The 23,620-nt window shown below is 42.8% G+C and overlaps 1 protein-coding gene across 1 annotated transcript in view; it reads right to left on the reverse strand.

The window, feature by feature from the left end:
* The window catches only part of LOC147673378 (C-type lectin domain family 4 member E-like), a 103,340-nt gene that overhangs the window by 24,632 nt on the left and 55,088 nt on the right, over nucleotides 1-23,620 (reverse strand). Inside the window, exons 3-4 of the mRNA XM_086947233.1 lie at nucleotides 17,253-17,369; nucleotides 16,563-16,685 (exon numbers count right to left, since the gene is read on the reverse strand). Coding sequence (XP_086803359.1) covers nucleotides 16,563-16,685; nucleotides 17,253-17,369 — 240 coding nt within the window. The remainder of the gene's footprint in view (nucleotides 1-16,562; nucleotides 16,686-17,252; nucleotides 17,370-23,620) is intronic.

Consider the following 23,620-nt stretch of genomic DNA (forward strand, 5'->3'; position numbering starts at 1 on the left):
AGCCTCTAAAATCATCACCCACTGGCCTGAATGTATATTTTATGCAGTTCTCTTTAAAACGGCCCCACAAGTTCAGCTGCCTGTCCCTGCCTAACTGGTTTTGCTTTTTAAGATTGATTCACTGCAGAATGCCATCTAACATGGCTGAAGCTCCCTCCTACTTGCTCCCGGTACTCAGCAAAAACATCAACTACCATGAACTGTGCCTAACCCACGCCCCCTTAAAAAAGGACATCACAAGTCCCATCCCAACCCAAACTAAAGTTAATCAAGGCAGCAGTGAAAACAATCTTCCTTTCTGAGGCCCACCTTTTGCCAAAATTATAGGACGTGCAGGAAAATAATCAACCCAATACGTTATAGGAATGGAACACAGAACAAATTTCAGTCGGGTTTCAAATCAAGGCCCTCTGTTGCAAGGCCTGTGTAAAACATAATTGATGTGTATCAAAAGCAGGGAAAAGGTAAAGCAAATCTTCTAATCCTATTGGACTTCTCAGCCGCAGTTGATGAAGCAAATTTCTTCTTAGCTCAATAGCCTTCTATTTCAGTACTGCAGAAACAGTGCAAAAATGGTTTGGATGGTAACTGGAATGATTAGAGAACATTACGACTTTCCTTGGAGTTTCATATTGAAAATACGCTGAAGATACACCAATATACGTAATATTCAATGAGTTATCTATCGACTACGTTAATAAGTGCATATCTAAAATAAAAACTGGATGTCCACTCAGCAGCTCAGGCTAAACCAAAATAAGACAGTGCTAGTATTTATCACTCGTTGCCCAAGCAGTAAATCCGCAGAGGAGTTACAATTCAAAGTACTTGAATCTGGACCATGGTCAAACAGTGCACAAGGCAAAATCACTTCCCTAGGAAGCAAACTCAACTTACATTTACAGATAACATTTAAGGCAACATATCCAAACTACCAACTAAAATTCTTGTCTACCGTCTGGAATTTTTATACTTGCTAAATATCTGAAACAGGGTGCACAAGCACTCATTATATCATGACTGGAATATAGAAGAGCCGTCCTTCAAGGGTAGGCTTCAATTACGACAGCCCTTCTAAAATGTATTCCACCCACTGCTGTGAGATTGATTTGCAACACACTACAACGAATGAACATACTATACTACCACTAATACCTCTTAAATGGCTCCCTCTCCAATATTGATGCACACTTAGAGCAGTCAATCTTAAAGGACTGAAATGTAACACAGCACACTACTGGGGAAAGAAACTTAAACTCCTGAAGACCTGGCTGTTTATTCAATAACTATATCACCTTGCCAGCTTGCTTCTTCATCCGGCCCAAAGCATCATGCTCCGAATGTAAACAAATGATTTATCAGCGCCAAGACGCCCAAGGGTATTTGCTGCGCTTTATAAATATTAAAAATAAATAAAATAAATAAATAAATAAAACAACAGGGCAGCACAAACATAGCTGTAGTACAAATAATCTCCTCAATACTAAATGGTTCAATAATACGTCAACTTTTTTCCTCTTTCTTTTCTATCTGCTCCCAAAATATAGCAGAGGTTATATCCACTAATGAGCATCTCCATCACTTGTCAAGTCCTGGAAACCAAACTAATGCCCTTGGCCTTGTTTTAGTCTAGAAAATATATTGGTGCCCTTCACAGCCAGATGCTGTTACTTCTTAGTACAAACCATCTTTCAGTGGCACACACTTGGTTATGCCAAGGGCCTGAAGAGATATTTGTATTTCACAATATTTATGTCAATGTGCATCTAGGACATTTTTCCAACAAGACAATGTTCAGGAAATTTTTTCAACAGTTTGATTTCTCTGAAGTAGTAGCTTTCTGAAGACAATCATCATTAGGGAGGGCATTTTTAACTTACTCCATGCTCAAACCTTGCATGATTCCTGGACTATCCTAAAGATAGGTCATTCTTTTGTATATACTGCTCTCTGTGTTCATTGGCATACCACAGTGCAGAAGCAGGTAAGAAGTGGATTTCCGGCTCTCAAAAAATATTGGCTAAGCTGAAGAGCCTACTTTTTAACGTTTGCTACTGGGTTAAGCGCAGTACCCCGGGAGCTATCCGTTCAGTGATTTGTGAATACTCTGAAGGTATTCACATATAAATACACAGGTAAATCTTAGGATCCCCTTTTGATTTCGAGGGCATCTCTTTCAATTTGTAAATGTCTGGATTCTGTGTACAAATGTGGTCTGACATATGCAATAAAAGGTTACAACACATTTACTGTTCCTCTAATAGCACCAACTACCAGTTCTGTGGCTTTAGTGGGATCAAAATAATGCAGTACTGTGTCCTGTAGAAGGCTTTGTTAGTACCTTCGAATGTCTGAGTTGATTTACCTTTGTTAGGCCACATAGTGCCATTGTGATATTGGCTAAGTTAGAAATAAATCTACAACTATTTAGAGCTGTATGAAATTTACATAATACATTTTTGTGTAATTATGCAAAATCTTGGAACAATTATGTGAAATTATGCGTAATTACATAACATGCAAATTTGTTATTTAGTGATTTTCTGTTATCACAAAACTTGTTCTGGTGTATATTTTTGCTGCGAGGACACATTTTAAGCCTAAAAAAAAGCACAAAAACAATATTGTTGCGACCAGCAGTCGCTCGTGTTCTAATTCTAGTTGTTTCAGTTCTAGTTGTTCATGGTGTTCCTATATCCTACCCTATAATTCTCCCCAAATAGAGGACTGAATAAATAACGTGGCATAATTATATAATTGCAGGAATTTTGCATAACAATCTTAATGTGAAATGCATGAAATTAATTGAATTAAACCAGTGTAAATTACATTTCATCTGGGCCTAATCTCTGTGTCTAGAAATATTTTGTTTTGAAGCATTCTGAGGTGACTATGCCATCTTGATATTTGAATAATCTGTGGAATCAATTCTATACAAAGATTAAGAGCTATCTTATATGAACAACCATTTCTTCTTGTGAAGGACAAATCCACACTCAAATACACCCTGAGGGACCCTTAGAGTTCTTGCATTTCTGTGGTTTACACAATGATATCATCACTTCCTCCTAGAGTTTCCCAAAGGAGGTTCTTTAGGTTCAGCTCTCAAAAGCAGATCAGCCAAAATGTTGTCTATTGTGCAAGTCAAGTCCTCTAAGTTAGGGTTGAGAGGGAAGTCTCACATCCTTGCATATTCTAATAGCTGCCCCCTGTTTTGATTTTGTGGAAACAATCATTGCGGACACTGTGAGTGTCGGACCTGTCACTTTCTTTAAGACTGCGTCCTTCTGAAGTATACAGAATATTGTTTCTACATATGAGCGGATATGAAAAAATTGCTGTCCATGTGCTGGTGGCACCAGCTTGATCCCATCAAAGTAACACAAGAAGGGAGTGAAGAGGTAATGCTCAAAAGAGCAGAAGAGGTGGATACGTCCTCCTCAAGTTATATTGTCAAAAAACAAAGGGATCCATGCTTATGGGAAAGTATAGAAGTGTTCCTCCAGACTACATGTGTCACCTACAATGGTGGAAAACAAACAACTTTGTTTAAATACCACTCACCCACCAAAAGGACCCTTGGTGGCATGCTTCATCATCGGGGTCTTCACGCCCCGCTGCGGGATGGGGTGTGCTGCCACCTACAACTATGTGGGAGAACTGGTTATGAAAAACAATACTATGTGTTGTGTAGGAGTGTGAGTGGAAGGCCAGAAGTGTGTAAATGGTGAAAAATAAAAGAATACATGGCTCCGTGGAAAAAATAAATTTTAATGTTCCTTTGAGCTGGTATCGTTAAAAGTGGTCAATGAGATGGAGATACGATGCTTTAATGAGCAGTGTTTCCTGTATCAACATGTTTCGAATCCCTCCCCTCGCTTCTCATCAGGACCTAGAAGAGATTCCTTCTACACTCAAATCAAAACTACTGTGCATTTACATATAATCCTAACTAAGTGGTGCACATACATTTTACATGCACAGTATACTATACCCTAGTAGGTATATTGCTGAATGGGTATCTTATATCCCCCAGATAATTCCCCATGAGCCTTCAAAACAGGAGGGAAGGGGTCCTATAGTTACACAAATATCAATGTTACCTCCTCACCAGGATACTGCCTTGCCGCGGCTTGATAGTTGGGTCACTGTGCTGTTTCCGTGGTCTGGTGTTCTAAGACACCAGCCCATAAATATATGTTTAAACTCCTTTAGCATATTTTCGGCTCCAAGTGTGTTTACGCTACTTGCAAAGTAAATCATCTCAAAGTCTTCCATCGATTAACAGCCTGGCAATGTTCCAATACCTTTCTATGTGCAATCAGATTTAGTTTGCACTTTCTTTTCTTCATGTTAAAGAATGGTTTGAAGAGTGGTAGCAGTTGGAGACCACGATAACTGTTAGGTGCTCATGCAGGTATTTGTTCCCATTAACGTGTGCATTGGACCTGGAGCATATTCATAGCAACCAGACAAGCTTCAGTGTTAATCCAAGTTGTTATTTGCAAGATTAGGACCATAACACCACTCTTGGGATGAATACTTCTCAGCTTGACTGTGTGGTGAATGAAGTATCTTATGAACCCTTCCTCATTTTCCATAGTTGGAGATACTATTGAATCTTGGCCCACTTGTACTCTTCAGTGGTCATGGCTCTTATTTTCTTCGTTTTCAGCCTCAGTTGACTGGAACAGGAGCAAAGCATACAATGGGCAAAACAGTTTGCATGACCTCAATGGAGCATGTTTTTTCCCTGGGCAAAAAATACTTGTAATGGGCCTGGGTTTCCTCTGAAGTATCCACATTTTGTGTTTCCAAAGACACTTCAAGGCTTTCCATTAAATTGAGGTCTTAGAGGGTCTCTCCTATAATGGTTGTCAACAGTTTCATGTTTGCTAACTTGTGGTACATCAGTACTGTTTTTGAGGATATCTTGGAAAGGGGCGACCACTCGGTCCCCCCGAACGTATGGCAGAGTGCCTCGATCCCCCCGGGAAGCCATTTTGGGCGGGAGGCGCGTCTCGGCTGGTATGCCCGAAGCGGCGTAGCCGGGGCGCGCTTTTTCCCGCCCTAGAGTGGGCTGGCCTAGACACTGACGCGGCTGGCCACGCCCTCGGGGCAGGCAGGGGCGGGTTTACGCCCGCCCTGAAGATGGATAAAAAGGAACGCAAGACCAGAAGACATCCTCTTGTTCCTGTGCTCTGAAGCTGCACCTCCTCGCTGCACGTGAGCTCGAGACGGAACGAAGAGCCAATTTTGAGCGTTTTAATCGTTCTTGTTTGTTTTACAGTTACTTTGTTGGAGAATGCCGAAGAAGGTGGGAAAGCGCATGACTACTGACCAGATGCTGCGTGTTCTCATGAAGGAGATGTCCGAGCTAAAGAAGCGGGTGGACAAGAATGAGGAAGGGGGTCCAAAACGTCCTTTGGCGGGAGCAGCCCCGGGAGGGAAAAACAAGAGGCCCAGGAGGGGGGCAGCGGGTGAAGACATCCCGGGTCCCAGTGCCCCGCTCGAGGCTCCAACTCCCGTGCCGGAGGAGGGGAATCCAATTCCCGTTGTGGTCACCCCCGTGTCCGAGGATGATATGCCGCCCGAGCTGGCAGCACAATTGGCAGCGTGGTTGGGTAAAGGTAACGAGGGCGCCACGGCTGTCGATGCGCAGGCGCTGATAAAGCAATTGCGTGAGAAACGGGAAGCAGCCAAGGTGCCCGTGCCGGCTGCAGTAGGGGACAAGACACCAGGGACGATTGCGACCACAGAGGCAGCGTCAGGTGCAGGTAAGCGGCCATTGCCGATCGCGAGGGATGAGTCAACACCCTCTCGGAGAGAAAAGTTGGGGCAACATGTTCCTTTGGCAATTAAGGAAAAGATTTGGGCGGGGGAGTATGTGAACATTTTCTCACTGCTTGTTGATCATTATGAGGTAGAGCATGTAAAGAGTCAGAAGGATCTCATGCATCCGAGTGTTTGGCGCGCAAAAATGGCCGCCTTTAAAGTGAATGAGAATATCGGCAATTGGGGCAATGCTTGGGGAATCTTTACATCAATCTTGGGGGAACGTAGACCTGAGTTGCTTTCCGAGTTCCCAATCTATCAATCACGAATCATGGGGTACTCGACATCGCACCAGGGTAATCATTGGTTCTGTTACGATAATCTGTTCAGAAAGGAAAAAGAGCATAATAAAAGTTTAACCTGGGATTGTTATGATTCCTTGACTTGGGATAAAATGAAGGAGTCAGGAATGTTGAAAATGCCGTTGGTGGGAAGTAATGTTGGCGAATCCTCCCGGCAATATGCGGGGACGCCCTTTCGATCAGGTACGGGTGCCGACGATTACTCGAAACCTGCCGGCAATACCGGGAAAAGGGGTTTCTGCTTTAATTACAACAGAGGTAAATGTACTAGACCCCAGGGATCGTGTAAATTCAAACATGAATGTAGTAGTTGTGGGTCGTCCCATCCTGAGTCCTCGTGCAGAGCCAGAACGGGTGATAATGGGGGGAGAGGAGGTGCCAAACAGGTCTAATATAGTCCGAGGGGCGCCTTTACCTACCCCAATTGATACCCTGGCGATGATTCCCTGGCTCAGTCAATACCCGGATCGTACTTCTGCTGGGGTGCTGCGGAACGGTTTTTCGTATGGTTTCCGCATCCCGGTAGGGGACTTTCAGGGTGTGGAAAAGTGTAAAAATCAACTTTCCGTCCTGCAGCATACGACCGTAGTACAGGATAAGATCCGGAAAGAGGTGACTCGAGGTCGGGTCGCCGGCCCGTTTAGTGTACCCCCGGTCCAGAATTTTGTTTGTTCTCCCTTAGGGGTAGTCCCCAAGAAAGACCCCGGTGAGTTCCGACTGATTCATAATTTATCAGCTCCACGAGGTCTTTCCGTAAATGATGCAATCGACCCAGGAGTGTGTTCGGTGCGGTACGCATCCTTCGATGAGGCCGTAGCCATTTTAAATCGCCTGGGGCCCGGGGCGCTGATGGCGAAGTCAGATATCGAGTCAGCGTTCCGATTGCTCCCGGTACACCCAGACGACCAGCGTCTCCTAGGATTCATGTTTCAGGGTGGTTATTACATGGATAGGTGTATGCCAATGGGGTGCTCTATATCCTGTGCTTATTTCGAGAAATTCAGTAGTTTTCTACAATGGGTCTTCACAAAGAAAACAGGTTTCCAAGATGTAATGCACTACCTTGATGATTTTCTGTTTCTTGGGGCAGCCGGGGATCTTGAATGTGGCCGGGCCTTGGCCGAATTTTGTGTGTTAATGAAACAGTTTGGTGTGCCATTGGCGCCGGGTAAAACAGTGGGTCCTACGACTTGCCTCGAGTTTCTGGGGATCGAGTTGGACTCCATTGAAGGGTGTTTCCGTTTGCCAGCTGAGAAAGTGTTGAAGTTCAGGGCTGCTCTGCAAGTGTGTATAAATGCATCAAAAGTTACGCTGCAACAATTACAGCAGTTGGTGGGACAGTTGAATTTTGCCCTGAGGGTAATACCAATGGCCCGCCCCTTTTCCCGTTCAATTGCCCAAGCGATGGTCGGCCTTAAAGAGTGCCATCATCGCACGAGACTATCGGCCGAGATCCGCCAGGACATGCGTATTTGGTTAGCATTTCTGGCGGACTTCAATGGTAGAATCGTCTGGAATGAACCAGCCGTGTCTTCTGAAGAGCTGGGGCTGTGGACAGATTCAGCAGGAAGCATAGGTTTTGGCGCCATCTTCGGCACGAAATGGTCGGCACAAAGATGGCCGACATGGTGGCATGAGAATGGTCTGACGAGTAATATTGCTTTCCTGGAACTGTTTCCCATCTTGGTGGCCTTGAGAACATGGCCCGATGGGTTCAAAGATCACTCTGTCATATTTTGGTCTGACAATATGACCGTGGTCGAGTGCATCAATAGTCAGGCAGCAAGTTGTAAACTGATTTTAAGACTGCTTAAGGAAATTGTTTTACTGTGTATGCAATTGAACGTGCTATTCAGAGCAAAACATGTTCCAGGGGTGATGAATCAGGCGGCTGGCGCACTGTCTCGTTTTCAAATGCAGGCTTTTTCGGGTTTCCTCCCCTCAGCGGACCCAGAGCCGGCACCCTTTCCCGAAGCTCTCTGGTCTCTCGGTGCCCCGAACTTCGTCACCTCGTGGGAGAGAGTCTAGCACCAAGGACGAGGAAGGCATACGAAGGGGCGTTTCGGGCCTATTTAGCCTTTTTGGGGAGTGATAGAGAGCGACTTTGGGGTCACGAGGAAGGGGTAGTGAATTTCCTGATGTCCTTACGTAGGGCTGGGAAATCGGTGGCTACGGCCCAGAGGCATCGTGCTGCCATTTCCTTTGTTGCCAGAGCACACGCTATCCAGGACCCGACAGCGTCTTTCGTTGTACAGAAAGCGCTGCGTGGGTGGCAACGCCTTGAGGGTCGCAGAGTAGATGAAAGGCGCCCGATAGGTTTGGATAGATTGTCCCAGTTGTTGGCCACACTCCCGGCCACATGTTCATCTCAGTTTGAGGCGGTGCTGTTCCGAGCCGCTTTTACGCTAGCATTTCACGGAGCAATGCGGGTAAGCGAACTAGTCGCAAGGAACAAACTGGATGTGGCAGGGGGTTTGTGCCAGGAACACGTTCAGATCAGGGGAGAAACAATGACTGTCTCCTTTGTAAAATCCAAGACTGATCAAGATGGGATGGGTGACTGCGACATCATACGCAGGATTCCTGGGTCCTCCATATGTCCGGTAAAGTGTTTAGAGGATTACCTAGCACGAAGGGTGGCATCATGGGGGGGGACTTTGTTAAGACACGCTGACGCCACCCCACTGACGAAATTTCAGTTTCAGCGGGTGCTTGCGATGTCAATTACCGCTGCGGGCTTGAACCCGGGCGAATTTGGGACCCATTCCTTTCGGATAGGGGCTGCTACGGAAGCTACAGCCAGGGGTCTTAATGTTGAGCAAGTGAAACGAGTGGGGCGTTGGTCCTCCAATTGTTACAAAAGATACGTGCGGTTGCACATGTTGTGAAGCTGTAATAAGGTACTCACGCTTCTTGTTTTTGTTTGGTTTTCAGTTACGCAAGCCTACGAGGCGGGGCGGACTATGCAGTCGACCATACACCGGGCCAGCGGTCAGACATCACCGGCTGTGAAAAAGGAGGTGTGGGTCGTGGGCCACTCATACGTGAGGCGTGCCGCAGACGTATTCAAAGCAGGTGACATGATTCACGTAGCTGGGGAATACGGGTACAGGATGTCCTTCTACGGAAGGGGCGGTCTCTGTATTGACCAGTTTCAAACATTTTTCGAGGGTTTGTTAGGGCGGACAAGGTCACCGCCGTCTATAGTTATAGTGCATGTTGGGGGCAATGATTTGGTCACCATCGGTAGACGACTACTCGTGGAGGCAATGCTTTCCACTGTAAGTTGGTTGGCGAGGAGAGTTCCGGGGTGCACGATTGCATGGTCCCATTTGATTCCACGAAAGGTGTGGCGGGGGGCTATCTCTATTCCTGCTTTGAACCATTCTGTTAGAAAGCTTAACAATAAAGTGAGTAGGTTGTTCCGTTCCAGGACATTGCATTCTATTTCTCATAGCTGTATTAATGATGACAGTATGTATTTGGGGGATGGTGTGCATTTGTCTTGGGTGGGGAATGAGTTACTCTTAGGAGACTTCTTAGCATGGTTAAAATCGTTGAAACATGACCTTTAGGTAGGAGTTGTGTGGGGGGTCCGGATAGCCGGTCAACTATCCGGCCTGTGGCTGTAAGGTCATGATCGGTGAGCACTAATTGGAAGATCCCTATGAGTGGGCGTCACCCAACACGGATGGGAGCGCTCGGGGGAGGTGGCCTTTGGCCCCTCAACGGGGAGGCGGTCCCTTCTAAGGATGGGTCGCCGAAAGAAGAGGAAAGGCGGTCAAGGCCCCTTCCTGTGTAGGAGGGGTTACAGCCCCCTCCTGGGGAATTTCCCGGGGCCAGTGACATCTGCGACGGCAGATGCGGTAAGTTGTGTGGGGTTGGGGGGAGGTCTACGATACCTTCTAGATACCTCACACGAGTCTTCGAACGACCTTTAACTGGCGTCGAGTTGATAAGTGCCCCCGTCAAGTCAAGGGAAATTGGTAGTAGTTGCACTTGAGTACGCCTCAGTGCTGTCGCCCCTCCAAGTGGGGGGGTATGTCTGGTTAGGGATCTTGACACCGGTTACGACCTTGCCGTTGGCCCTTAAACGTTAGGATGTACAATTTCAATATTTCAAGTAAATGTTTTGTAGGATGTTAGTTCGGCTAGGAGAACCTCTGTATTAGAGAATCTGTTAAGGTTAGCCAAACATCGCAATGTGGTATGAAATTGTACATTAATGTTTAAATGTTTTTAATTTTTTGTTTTTAATAAATACGGCCGGGAGGGTCACTCCCTCCCACTTCCAAAAACTTCAAGAACTGTTTCCGGTTTCCCTCCTTTGGGGATTGTGTTGAGAGGGGGTGGCGGGTATCTCAGCCATATGGAAAGGGGCGACCACTCGGTCCCCCCGAACGTATGGCAGAGTGCCTCGATCCCCCCGGGAAGCCATTTTGGGCGGGAGGCGCGTCTCGGCTGGTATGCCCGAAGCGGCGTAGCCGGGGCGCGCTTTTTCCCGCCCTAGAGTGGGCTGGCCTAGACACTGACGCGGCTGGCCACGCCCTCGGGGCAGGCAGGGGCGGGTTTACGCCCGCCCTGAAGATGGATAAAAAGGAACGCAAGACCAGAAGACATCCTCTTGTTCCTGTGCTCTGAAGCTGCACCTCCTCGCTGCACGTGAGCTCGAGACGGAACGAAGAGCCAATTTTGAGCGTTTTAATCGTTCTTGTTTGTTTTACAGTTACTTTGTTGGAGAATGCCGAAGAAGGTGGGAAAGCGCATGACTACTGACCAGATGCTGCGTGTTCTCATGAAGGAGATGTCCGAGCTAAAGAAGCGGGTGGACAAGAATGAGGAAGGGGGTCCAAAACGTCCTTTGGCGGGAGCAGCCCCGGGAGGGAAAAACAAGAGGCCCAGGAGGGGGGCAGCGGGTGAAGACATCCCGGGTCCCAGTGCCCCGCTCGAGGCTCCAACTCCCGTGCCGGAGGAGGGGAATCCAATTCCCGTTGTGGTCACCCCCGTGTCCGAGGATGATATGCCGCCCGAGCTGGCAGCACAATTGGCAGCGTGGTTGGGTAAAGGTAACGAGGGCGCCACGGCTGTCGATGCGCAGGCGCTGATAAAGCAATTGCGTGAGAAACGGGAAGCAGCCAAGGTGCCCGTGCCGGCTGCAGTAGGGGACAAGACACCAGGGACGATTGCGACCACAGAGGCAGCGTCAGGTGCAGGTAAGCGGCCATTGCCGATCGCGAGGGATGAGTCAACACCCTCTCGGAGAGAAAAGTTGGGGCAACATGTTCCTTTGGCAATTAAGGAAAAGATTTGGGCGGGGGAGTATGTGAACATTTTCTCACTGCTTGTTGATCATTATGAGGTAGAGCATGTAAAGAGTCAGAAGGATCTCATGCATCCGAGTGTTTGGCGCACAAAAATGGCCGCCTTTAAAGTGAATGAGAATATCGGCAATTGGGGCAATGCTTGGGGAATCTTTACATCAATCTTGGGGGAACGTAGACCTGAGTTGCTTTCCGAGTTCCCAATCTATCAATCACGAATCATGGGGTACTCGACATCGCACCAGGGTAATCATTGGTTCTGTTACGATAATCTGTTCAGAAAGGAAAAAGAGCATAATAAAAGTTTAACCTGGGATTGTTATGATTCCTTGACTTGGGATAAAATGAAGGAGTCAGGAATGTTGAAAATGCCGTTGGTGGGAAGTAATGTTGGCGAATCCTCCCGGCAATATGCGGGGACGCCCTTTCGATCAGGTACGGGTGCCGACGATTACTCGAAACCTGCCGGCAATACCGGGAAAAGGGGTTTCTGCTTTAATTACAACAGAGGTAAATGTACTAGACCCCAGGGATCGTGTAAATTCAAACATGAATGTAGTAGTTGTGGGTCGTCCCATCCTGAGTCCTCGTGCAGAGCCAGAACGGGTGATAATGGGGGGAGAGGAGGTGCCAAACAGGTCTAATATAGTCCGAGGGGCGCCTTTACCTACCCCAATTGATACCCTGGCGATGATTCCCTGGCTCAGTGAATACCCGGATCGTACTTCTGCTGGGGTGCTGCGGAACGGTTTTTCGTATGGTTTCCGCATCCCGGTAGGGGACTTTCAGGGTGTGGAAAAGTGTAAAAATCAACTTTCCGTCCTGCAGCATACGACCGTAGTACAGGATAAGATCCGGAAAGAGGTGACTCGAGGTCGGGTCGCCGGCCCGTTTAGTGTACCCCCGGTCCAGAATTTTGTTTGTTCTCCCTTAGGGGTAGTCCCCAAGAAAGACCCCGGTGAGTTCCGACTGATTCATAATTTATCAGCTCCACGAGGTCTTTCCGTAAATGATGCAATCGATCCAGGAGTGTGTTCGGTGCGGTACGCATCCTTCGATGAGGCCGTAGCCATTTTAAATCGCCTGGGGCCCGGGGCGCTGATGGCGAAGTCAGATATCGAGTCAGCGTTCCGATTGCTCCCGGTACACCCAGACGACCAGCGTCTCCTAGGATTCATGTTTCAGGGTGGTTATTACATGGATAGGTGTATGCCAATGGGGTGCTCTATATCCTGTGCTTATTTCGAGAAATTCAGTAGTTTTCTACAATGGGTCTTCACAAAGAAAACAGGTTTCCAAGATGTAATGCACTACCTTGATGATTTTCTGTTTCTTGGGGCAGCCGGGGATCTTGAATGTGGCCGGGCCTTGGCCGAATTTTGTGTGTTAATGAAACAGTTTGGTGTGCCATTGGCGCCGGGTAAAACAGTGGGTCCTACGACTTGCCTCGAGTTTCTGGGGATCGAGTTGGACTCCATTGAAGGGTGTTTCCGTTTGCCAGCTGAGAAAGTGTTGAAGTTCAGGGCTGCGCTGCAAGTGTGTATAAATGCATCAAAAGTTACGCTGCAACAATTACAGCAGTTGGTGGGACAGTTGAATTTTGCCCTGAGGGTAATACCAATGGCCCGCCCCTTTTCCCGTTCAATTGCCCAAGCGATGGTCGGCCTTAAAGAGTGCCATCATCGCACGAGACTATCGGCCGAGATCCGCCAGGACATGCGTATTTGGTTAGCATTTCTGGCGGACTTCAATGGTAGAATCGTCTGGAATGAACCAGCCGTGTCTTCTGAAGAGCTGGGGCTGTGGACAGATTCAGCAGGAAGCATAGGTTTTGGCGCCATCTTCGGCACGAAATGGTCGGCACAAAGATGGCCGGCATGTGTTTAGGAATATCTTACGTTCTTCTGTTTTGTCTTTCTTTCCGTCCGTTTCAAATCAATCAGCAACAAGTAGGCACTTTCCTGATTTAGTTCATGGTATATGTGTGCTTATATGTAAGTTCAGAATTGGTTCCTTTGCTTTCTAGTATCGATGGATTTCAGTTCTTCACAGGGATGTCTCTTTTCCACATGAAAATTAATGGCAGAGTTATATTTTTTCCATTTAGGATTAATAGCCTCTTTTTGCTTCGTATGGTTGGTGTGTGGAGGCATCACTTTGTGCAGCCATTAATGCAATTTATATTAACGGGTGGCAGTGCATGGGTTCTGCAGCCCTTCATTGCTGAAGGGTGAGCTGCTAAAAATAGAGACTGTGGATTTAACCCTGGGCGTAGTTCGCGAATTAGCGCTACGCAAAGTGCACTTCGCACTACGCGTAGCACTAAGCGAACTGCGTAGTACCCTATTTGCACTGTGCAAGATGCCATGTTCAATGATTTCACAGTGCTGACAAGCATCCAGCACTGTGCAATCATTGAAAATGGCGTCTTGCACAGTGCGAGCTCTCGTTTTCTGCCACTTGAGTAGATTTTTACTCGAGCGGCAGCTTTCTCAATGCGGACTGGTAGTTTCTCATCGCGAGCGGTCGCGAGCATATGCGACCACGTGCAACGAGAAACCTGAACTCCCCACGTTGAGAATCTCGCCGGGAGGTTTATTTTCCACACTCACGATCGGCAACTTGATATTGCTGATAACGAATGAGGAAAAAGTCTCACCGGGATGTCATTTTGCTTGCTTGCGGCCGCCAACTTGACGTTGAGGACCGCGAGCAAGCAAAAAATGACCGGTGCACTACGCTATGCTACGCGTGTTTGCACTGTGCTACGTGAAATTTGCGTAGTGCCAAGTAGCGGAAAGTTCACAAACTACGCGAGCGTAGCGTAGTGCTTTGCCCAGGTTTAATTTAGATCGTTACTTGTCACAGAGTTTTAGCTCAAGCGCCAGACCACTCCTTTTGTTTTTCTTGAACACTACACCCATCTATCATGTGTGTTAGTGCTGTAGTGGAGTCTGCAATCAGATGCTAAGGCCCTGATTAAGTACCAATTTTCGTCATGGTTGTACCACTTTTTTGAAGCAGCCACATCACAAATGTTAGCTGGTATTTGCGAAGCCGCATAAGGGGCATCTTGCATAACCTTGCGTGGCTTGGCAATGAAAGTGTAATGCACCATAGCTTCTTGCCTGGGAGGCATTCCATGGATGGAGCATGGGCGTTCCCATGCATCCACTCATTGATTTTGGGACATTACCAGATTTACCAAAGCTAGTTAACCTGGAAATGTGTCAAATGATACCCCTTCCCCAGTGAGGCATAACGAGGAGAAAAATCTTTAGTGCAAGAGTGCTTTCATTGGTGCACGTCAGCACGCAGGGGGCGAGCGTGAGTGGGGAGCTGAACAGTGCCATATGTTAGTAAATATGGCACTGTGCAGCTCTCTCCATTTGACGCAACACAGAGCAGCAAGTTGTCTTGCTGCGTTGTGTTGCGCCAAATGTTAGCAAGTCTGAGCCTAAATGTTTAACTTTACCCTTCTAGAAGTAACATTATGAATGCAGGATTTTGAACTTTCATGACCTTGTATTGTCATGATGAATGCCAGAGCATATCACCTTGGGGCTGACATAATCCAGTCCATCTTACAGCAATCGTTTTGAGAACACTTACTTAGTAGTAGGGTCATCACCCTAATTGCAAAAGAAATTGTAGATCACATATGGTTTGTTCATAAGTTTGAATCTTTTTTGTGGGTGGACAATTTATAAATCAAAGTGCCTTAACCCTCTTATGCATATGTTCACCAATGGAGGCAGAAGTAAGATCGCTGCTCGACTAGCCTGTCCGTGTTAATATAAATTAGTGTAGTAACATTTGTTGGGATGTGTAATGTCAACGTCAATTGTTAGTCTCAACTTTCCATTCAGAATACCTACAAAAAAAGATGAATAAAGAACATGCATTGTTAAGGTGGTGAAGCCGGTGAGGTTTGTCAAGGAATGTGTGTGTCATAAGAGTGGTGTGAAGAGGTTTGGGACAGGATAGGGTCTTCAGTCAAGCTTCTAAAATCACTGTGGATGTGTGGCCAAAGAAAAATTCTTGCAGCCTGAAATACAGCTGTTTGTACAGGTGGCGGTTGCACTGTCCCTGTAGTTTGGGGTTTGGGATACTCTAAAGTCATGCTTCCAACAGATGTGATAGACTCTCTGCTATAAAGAGCACACAGAGAATGGCTTGATATAAGAATACATCTGGTTGGCCCTGGATTTTCTCTGAGTCATTCTTCTGCATCAACAGATAGCTCTGCATTAAGGCTTCACTGTAGATGTCATTAATAAACAACTTCAAACAAGGAGGACAGAATTCAGACATTTCCCAAACTTGACATTAATGGAAAACATTGGCCAGTCCAGCATGTACCAAAACTAAACAAGATCGAGTCACCCGTATTTACTGTAGATTTGAGTTTCGCTGTACGGCCTCTATTTTTACAGGTCAGAAGAGGTGCAGTGCAGCGCGGGTCTGATTGAGAGTCCCTAAAGCGTGGAGTATTTTCCAATATGCTGTCACTATGAACATTTCCTATAACAAATCAAGGCTAACTACAATTGACATTGCTTCCCTGGAGTAACATGTAACATCACCCTTTAGGGAACTCAACACCATTTTGTGGCCGTATAGATACGGTTAAAATATTGACTTACACTTTTTTTCACAATCATAATGCCGACTTCCAACATACCATCTCAGAAGAGTTAATAAAAGAAGATGCACACTTAAATTTAACATATTTTGAGAGTCAATGTTATGTCCCAACACTTGATATTTTAATGTTTGTTAATGTGACATACAACCACCGTAGGGAAGTTCCAGTTGATTCGGCATCATGGGAACACATTTGTACTATTATTAGCAGTATTGTTTTTATTGGTCTAGTCATTAGTGTAATATTGTTTGTTTCGTTTGGTAATTTTATGTATTCAATTCCAAATGCTCACTTGCCTCAACTGAATCCACTATAACTAATAGTAGCTGGTATCCGGATGGAACCATTAGGGTAGGCCTTGGTTGCGATGTACAATGTTGGAATGATATAGGATATTTTGCAGCAAAATTTGATTAATTCAAGTGAAAGCCTGGGATGAGTAGGAGGAATACTCACGACTACAATTGTGAGCAGAAGATCTGTTTTTGCACCCAATGTACTCCAGCACCTTGGTGTGATTGAGTTGTAATTGTGCCATCTGATGCTCCAACTCTGGAAGCCTTGAGGATGCCTTGAAATCTACAAAGAATGAAAGTCATACTGTTATCTATGGATGATTCTTGGACCATGCCTGTTTAAACAAAATCACAATATCAGTACACTCATGAAAAACTTAATTTACACAGAAAATTTGAATCATTGAATAACCGTGCCATTTTTCTCATTTATTTCCACTAACAACATCTTACATCACAGATCCTCTTTCTGCAACAGGTAACTTGGAAACACATTGATCCAACGCCTCATTAAATAAAAGTACTTTATTTTAAATTTGAACAATGGACATTTATAGCTCCACTCTATCATTGATACAAACCTGGAGGGATTTGGGGATATAAAGAGAATTCATAATGGGAATATTCTAAATTTACTTGATGTAAAATGTTTAGGTGAGGTGGAATTGTTCACTTGAATATAAGTAGGCACATTTGTAGTTGGGGAAAGGAGACAGTTCAACCTCTCTATGGTATGACCATGATTTAGAAAAATAACTTACTCCATGCATCAAAAATACATTTCCGGTGATGTTGCCAGAAACAAGTCAGACCTATTGACTGGGATGATTAGAAAACACAAGGTACTTACAGAGCGCGATCAGAGCAATCAATCCTGCCAGCAGAAGGACAATCACCAACAATAAGGCTACCAAGATCTTTGGTGATATCTTATTTTCTCCCCGTGCCCGGGAGTCTGTCATGGCACCTGAAAACAAAAGTTCAATCATTAGTTTGAATGCTTGAATGTTAAGAGGTTGACAATCATGTGTTTGAAAAGGTGCTCTGATTAAAACCCTGAAACCTAACACTTTCTCATGCAGTTCATCACATTTTTCTCTTTTTTTTCTAAGTCCTCCACATTTCACCTCTCAAACCTTCCTTTTCAATGGCTTTTCCTTTATCCCACTTTCATACACCTCTACCTATTTTGTTTGAGAATTCTTACACTTCTGGTACTTCTTAACAGACATATGACACTGTTTCAAGCACTCTAATATCATTCTACAGGATCGGTTATATTGCCTACCACTAAATCATCAACGTGTGTGTATATTTACTAATCGTAACTCAACACCTGCTTGTTGGCATTAGCATGTGATGCAGTGTTTAAGTCATTGTGGTGGATGCCATATTTTTGTCACGCTATATAGAGCACACAATATAGTGCTGGCAGTATGCCTCTTTACCCCCTTACCCCTTATCTTGAGATTCGTTCCCTATGGCAAACACTATACTCTATCTCTTCTAATGAAACTCAGTATTTTTTGTTAAAGGCACATAACCTTTGACCCAATTTGGATTCCAATTACTAATGCATGAGGGTTTGAGTATCCAGAGCCAAGAAAACCCATTCAATTGCAAATGGGTTGCAGATTCAACTCCATTTACAATAGAAAATTGAGAACCATCCGCCCGCCCAAAAGATTTAATGATTCATATATTGTTACTGTGAGAAACTGTTGTATTGGGAATGCCCACTAGGCCAATCCAGGCATATAAACAGGTTATACAAAATCCAACCTTACCTTGCATTTATTACTGTGGGCTGTGTAATAAGGTAGTTCTCAGAGAAGCTGCATTAGTTACAGTGCTTAACAAGCAAACAATACAACAATACAGTAAGGTGTAAAGAATGTAAATATCCAATGCAACTTTTAGTAAAAGGCAAGTGGGGAGGGATGTCACACTCAAAATCCATGAGAAATACAAATAATGAAAGATGTCATCAGCAAGAATCCATGGAAAAAGATACGCCTTGACACCCAACGGAAAATCAAATGTTTCAATAATGAAAATTCATAGTAAGAATTAGTAAATTAAAAATCTATGGAAAACCTCTAAAAAGAATATAAAATCACCAATGAAAACTAATTACAAATGATGCTACCTTTAAAAGCAATAGCAAAATAAAAAAATTGAAATGTTTTTTCAATGTCTTCTTCAAGCTTTGCTATAACCCTACTCAGTCCTATTCGTCACAGAGTAGATCCAGGTAATGCAGGATGGCATTCCCTCACCAGATTATATCTAATCAGTGCAGCAGGTGTTCACTGATCAACATATATCTAGCTAAGCAGGGGGTTTCTGGTGAATTCATCACTGAAATGCATACAGTTAATACATGGAGGAACTTCCTCACCAGAAAGTATCCAGTTGGTGGTATTCTTCTATGACTATTTTTATGTCTTACTGCTGGCTTGCATTTAATGTACTCTGGAATGACGTGCTAATCATTTTCATGTAGGGTGGCTTTCCCTCACCAGAACATACAACGTTTTGTGGTAGTCACACTGGACTGGTGGTTTGGCGGTCAGCAGTTGAAACTTTTAAGACACAAGGACACATCGCAGTACCCACAGCCTCTAAACGTATGAAGGTTTTGGGTTGTAGCTGGGGCAAGTGGTACCATGTACATTTGTGGAGTACTCTGTAGCTGAAAACACACCAGGGAGTGTGTAGGTAGAGCATTCATCCCACTGATTCTCTTCTGACCCTCATATTCTATTTCCTATGTTAGACTCACAATGGTAGCCACCGTTTCAGCTGAAAATGGGTAAGATCAACATCAGAATTTGGGGTGCCTTGAAGGAGAAGGATAAGCCTGAGTCATTAGAAAAGGGAGCAAGGGAAGCAGTAGCCTCGCTTATGGAATGAATTTAAATGAACTTGTAAAGCTCAACTTCTACTCAGAGGCATCTTGGTGCTGCAAGCTGGAGCAAAAGCTAGTCAGCATGAACAAGAAGATCACAGAGATGAGTTTCCTGAATGTTTTATGGTTTTCTGTAGGATCAATAGCCATGGGCAGCAAGTTTCACTCTTTAGTCATGAAGGAGGTGAAAAGGGATTTACCACCCCAACTCTTGAATTTAAAGTTTGAAACCACCAGCTCACTCTTGTTACTAGATCTCTGTAGACGCGGAGGGACATACACTTGAAATGTTGTTGCAATGAAACTAGGATCAGAATTATTCACTACCTTGTGAGCCAAACATTAAGATTTAAACATGGCTCTTTTGCAGATAGGAAGCCAGTGAAGTCTGTGGAGTTCTTTGGCGACCAACTGGTTCCTAGGCAAATTAGAAAGAGGCGAGTTGATGCTTTCTGAGCCCATTGAAGCCTATACTGCAGTGTCTTCTTCAACCTCCAATACAAGGGATTTAAGCAATCCAACATCCCTGAGAATAAGGCCTGCAAGACTACATTTCGTGATGAGATTGGATTAAAACGAAAGGAATCTCTGACAGAATATCGACAGACAGGATATCGACAGACAAAATATCGACGCTGGAATATCGAAGGCAAGTATATCGACACCCTATCTACAACATGGTAAGTACAAAAATATCGAAACTAAAATATCGATGTTAAAAATATCGTAATTAAAAATATCGTTTTTGTTTTGTTATTAAAAAAAGAAATATAAAGTAAATAATACTTTTATATAATTTAAAGTTATGTAAAAATATTTTAGAATGTTTAAAATGAATAAATAATACATATTTAATGTTAAACATTTAATTAAAATTAAACATACAATATGTAATATATATTTAATTAATTATAATATTTATTATTTTTTAATAAATTTAAAATTAATAACAAATACTATAAATTACAAATACATCAACACTCATAAAATAATAACATAAATAATCATAAATATTTATAATTAATACATAAAAACAATGAAATATACTTTCAATATTTAAAAAAAAATTAAACACAACATTATGTAACATAATAAAAATATTATAAAATATATAAATAAATATAGATTATACTGGATAGCGTAAGGCTAAAAATTACTATTCAAACTCCATAGGGTGCAACAGTAGGGAAAGTGTTGGATAGCGGATAGGTAAAAATTACTATTCCCACTCCAGTGAGTGCAACAGTAGGTAAAGCGTTGGATAGCGTACGGGTAAAAATTACTATTCCCACTCCAGTGGGTGCAACAGTAGGAAAAGTGTTGGATAGTGTAGGGGGTAAAATTACTATTCCCACTCCAGAGAGTGCAACAGTAGGGAAAGCGTTGGATAGCGGGTGGGTAAAAATTACTATTCCCACTCCAGTGAGTGCAACAGTAGGGAAAGCGTTGGATAGTGTAAGAGTATAAATTACTATTCCAACTCCAGTGAGTGCAACATTAGGGAAAGCGTTGGATAGCGTAAGGGTAAAAATTACTATTCCAACTCCAAAGGGTGCAACAGTAGGGAAAGCGTTGGATAGTGTAAGGGGTAAAATTACTATTCCCACTCCAGAGAGTGCAACAGTAGGGAAAGCGTTGGATAGCGGGTGGGTAAAAATTACTATTCCCACTCCAGTGAGTGCAACAGTAGGGAAAGCGTTGGATAGCGTACGGGTAAAAATTACTATTCCCACTCCAGTGGGTGCAACAGTAGGAAAAGTGTTGGATAGTGTAGGGGGTAAAATTACTATTCCCACTCCAGAGAGTGCAACAGTAGGGAAAGCGTTGGATAGCGGGTGGGTAAAAATTACTATTCCCACTCCAGTGAGTGCAACAGTAGGGAAAGCGTTGGATAGCCTAAGAGTATAAATTACTATTCCAACTCCAGTGAGTGCAACAGTAGGGAAAGCATTGGATAGCATGAGGGTAAAAATTACTATTCCAACTCCAAAGGGTGCAACAGTAGGGAAAGCGTTGGATAGTGTAGGGAGTAAAATTACTATTCCCACTTCAGAGAGTGCAACAGTAGGGAAAGCGTTGGATAGCATACGGGTAAAAATTACTATTCCCACTCCAGTGGGTGCAACAGTAGGAAAAGTGTTGGATAGTGTAGGGGATAAAATTACTATTCCCACTCCAGAGAGTGCAACAGTAGGGAAAGCGTTGGATAGCGGGTGGGTAAAATTTACTATTCCCACTCCAGTGAGTGCAACAGTATGGAAAGCGTTGGATAGCGTACGGGTAAAAATTACTATTCCCACTCCAGTGGGTGCAACAGTTGGGAAAGCGTTGGATTGCGGGTAGGTAAAAATTACTATTCCCACTCCATTGGGTGCAACAGTTGGGAAAGCGTTGGATTGCGGGTAGGTAAACATGACTATTCCCACTCCAATGAGTGCAGTAGTAGGGAATGCGTTGGATAGTGTAGGGGGTAAAATTACTATTACCACTCCAGAGATTGCAACAGTAGGGAAAGCGTTGGATAGCGGGTGGGTAAAAAATACTATTCCCACTCCAGTGAGTGCAACAGTAGGGAAAGCGTTGGATAGCGTACGGGTACAAATTACTATTCCCACTCCAGTGGGTGCAACAGTAGGGAAAGCGTTGGATAGCGGGTAGGTAAAAATGAGTATTCCCACTTCAATGAGTGCAACAGTAGGGAATGCGTTGGATAGCGTAGGGGGAAAAATTGCTATTCCAACTCCAAAGGGTGCAACAGTAGGGAAAGCTATGGATAGCGTAGGGGGAAAAATTACTATTCCAACTCCAAAGGGTGCAACAGTAGGGAAAGCATTTAATAACATAGATTTTTATTTTAACATACTTCTAAATAATGTTTATATCAGAAATAATGTATAATTAATTTTTCAAATACATCAACATCAATAAAAAACAATTAATAATTAATAAAACCAATTACATTTGAATAATTAATTGACAATAAATTAACAACAAACACCAATAAATAATAATTATTAAATATTACTCACCAAATAATAAATATTGAAGAATACATTATTTAGCATAACAATAAAATATTATTTAAATGTAAATCAATATTAAAAATTAAAATACATTATACAAATTAATATTTTTAAAAACAATGTTTAACAATTAATCATTATTTTTTCTAAATATTAAAAAATATTTACAAATTACAATTATTAATTGACAATTTGAAAAATAATTATCTATTAAAATAATTAATTACCATTCAATAATTATTTAATACATTAATTATCCATAACTAAAAATGTATAAAAAACTAATATTTACTATAAAATTACTTTTCACCCAATACCCCTATAAACCCACAACACGCTCAGGTACTAAAACATAACATTTAATGAAAATTAACATTAATTACCAATTAAATAATTAATTTATCAATTAAAATAATTATTTGCCAATTCATAATTAATTACAAAATAAATTATACATAAAAAAATATTTTATCAATTACAATTAAATTACTTCCCACCCTATTCCCCTATAAACCCACAACCCGCTCCTAGACTAAAACATAACATTTAAATAAAATTAACATTAATTACTAATTATATAATTAATTTATCAATTAAAATAATTAATTGCATATTAATAATTAATTAAAAAATAAATTATACATAAATAAATATGTTATTAATTACAATTAAATTACTTCCCACCCTATTCCCCTATAAACTCACAACCCGCTCCGGTAAATAAACATAACATTTAATTAAAATTAACATTAATTACCAATTATATAATTAATTTATCAATTAAATTAATAATTGTCAATTAACAATTAATTACAAAATAAATTATACATAAAAAAATATTTTATTAATTACAATGAAATGACTTCCCACCCTATTCCCCTATAAACCCACAACCCGCTCCGATACTAAAACATATAATTTACTTATAAATAAATTTAATAATACATAAAATTAATACACATATAATATAAATTATTTTAAATACTTAAGTAAAACATATAACACAAACATAATAAAAAACAAAAAAATAATACAAATATCGATATTAGTGTCATCGAAATTAGTTACATCGATATATATGCTATCGATATTACTAACTTCGATATTACTTACATCGATATAAAGAATTTCGATATTACTTACCTTAGGGTTGATATTCTGTCCAACGATATTCTTGACATCGATATTCTGCACCTTCGAAATTTCAAACACGATATTTTGGTAGGTCGAAATTTCAAACTCGATATTTTGACTGTGTATCAAACGAAAGATCTTCCTTAGTGC

Source organism: Lissotriton vulgaris, chromosome 12 (genome assembly GCF_964263255.1).
Source record: "Lissotriton vulgaris chromosome 12, aLisVul1.2, whole genome shotgun sequence".
Taxonomy (NCBI): domain Eukaryota; kingdom Metazoa; phylum Chordata; class Amphibia; order Caudata; family Salamandridae; genus Lissotriton; species Lissotriton vulgaris.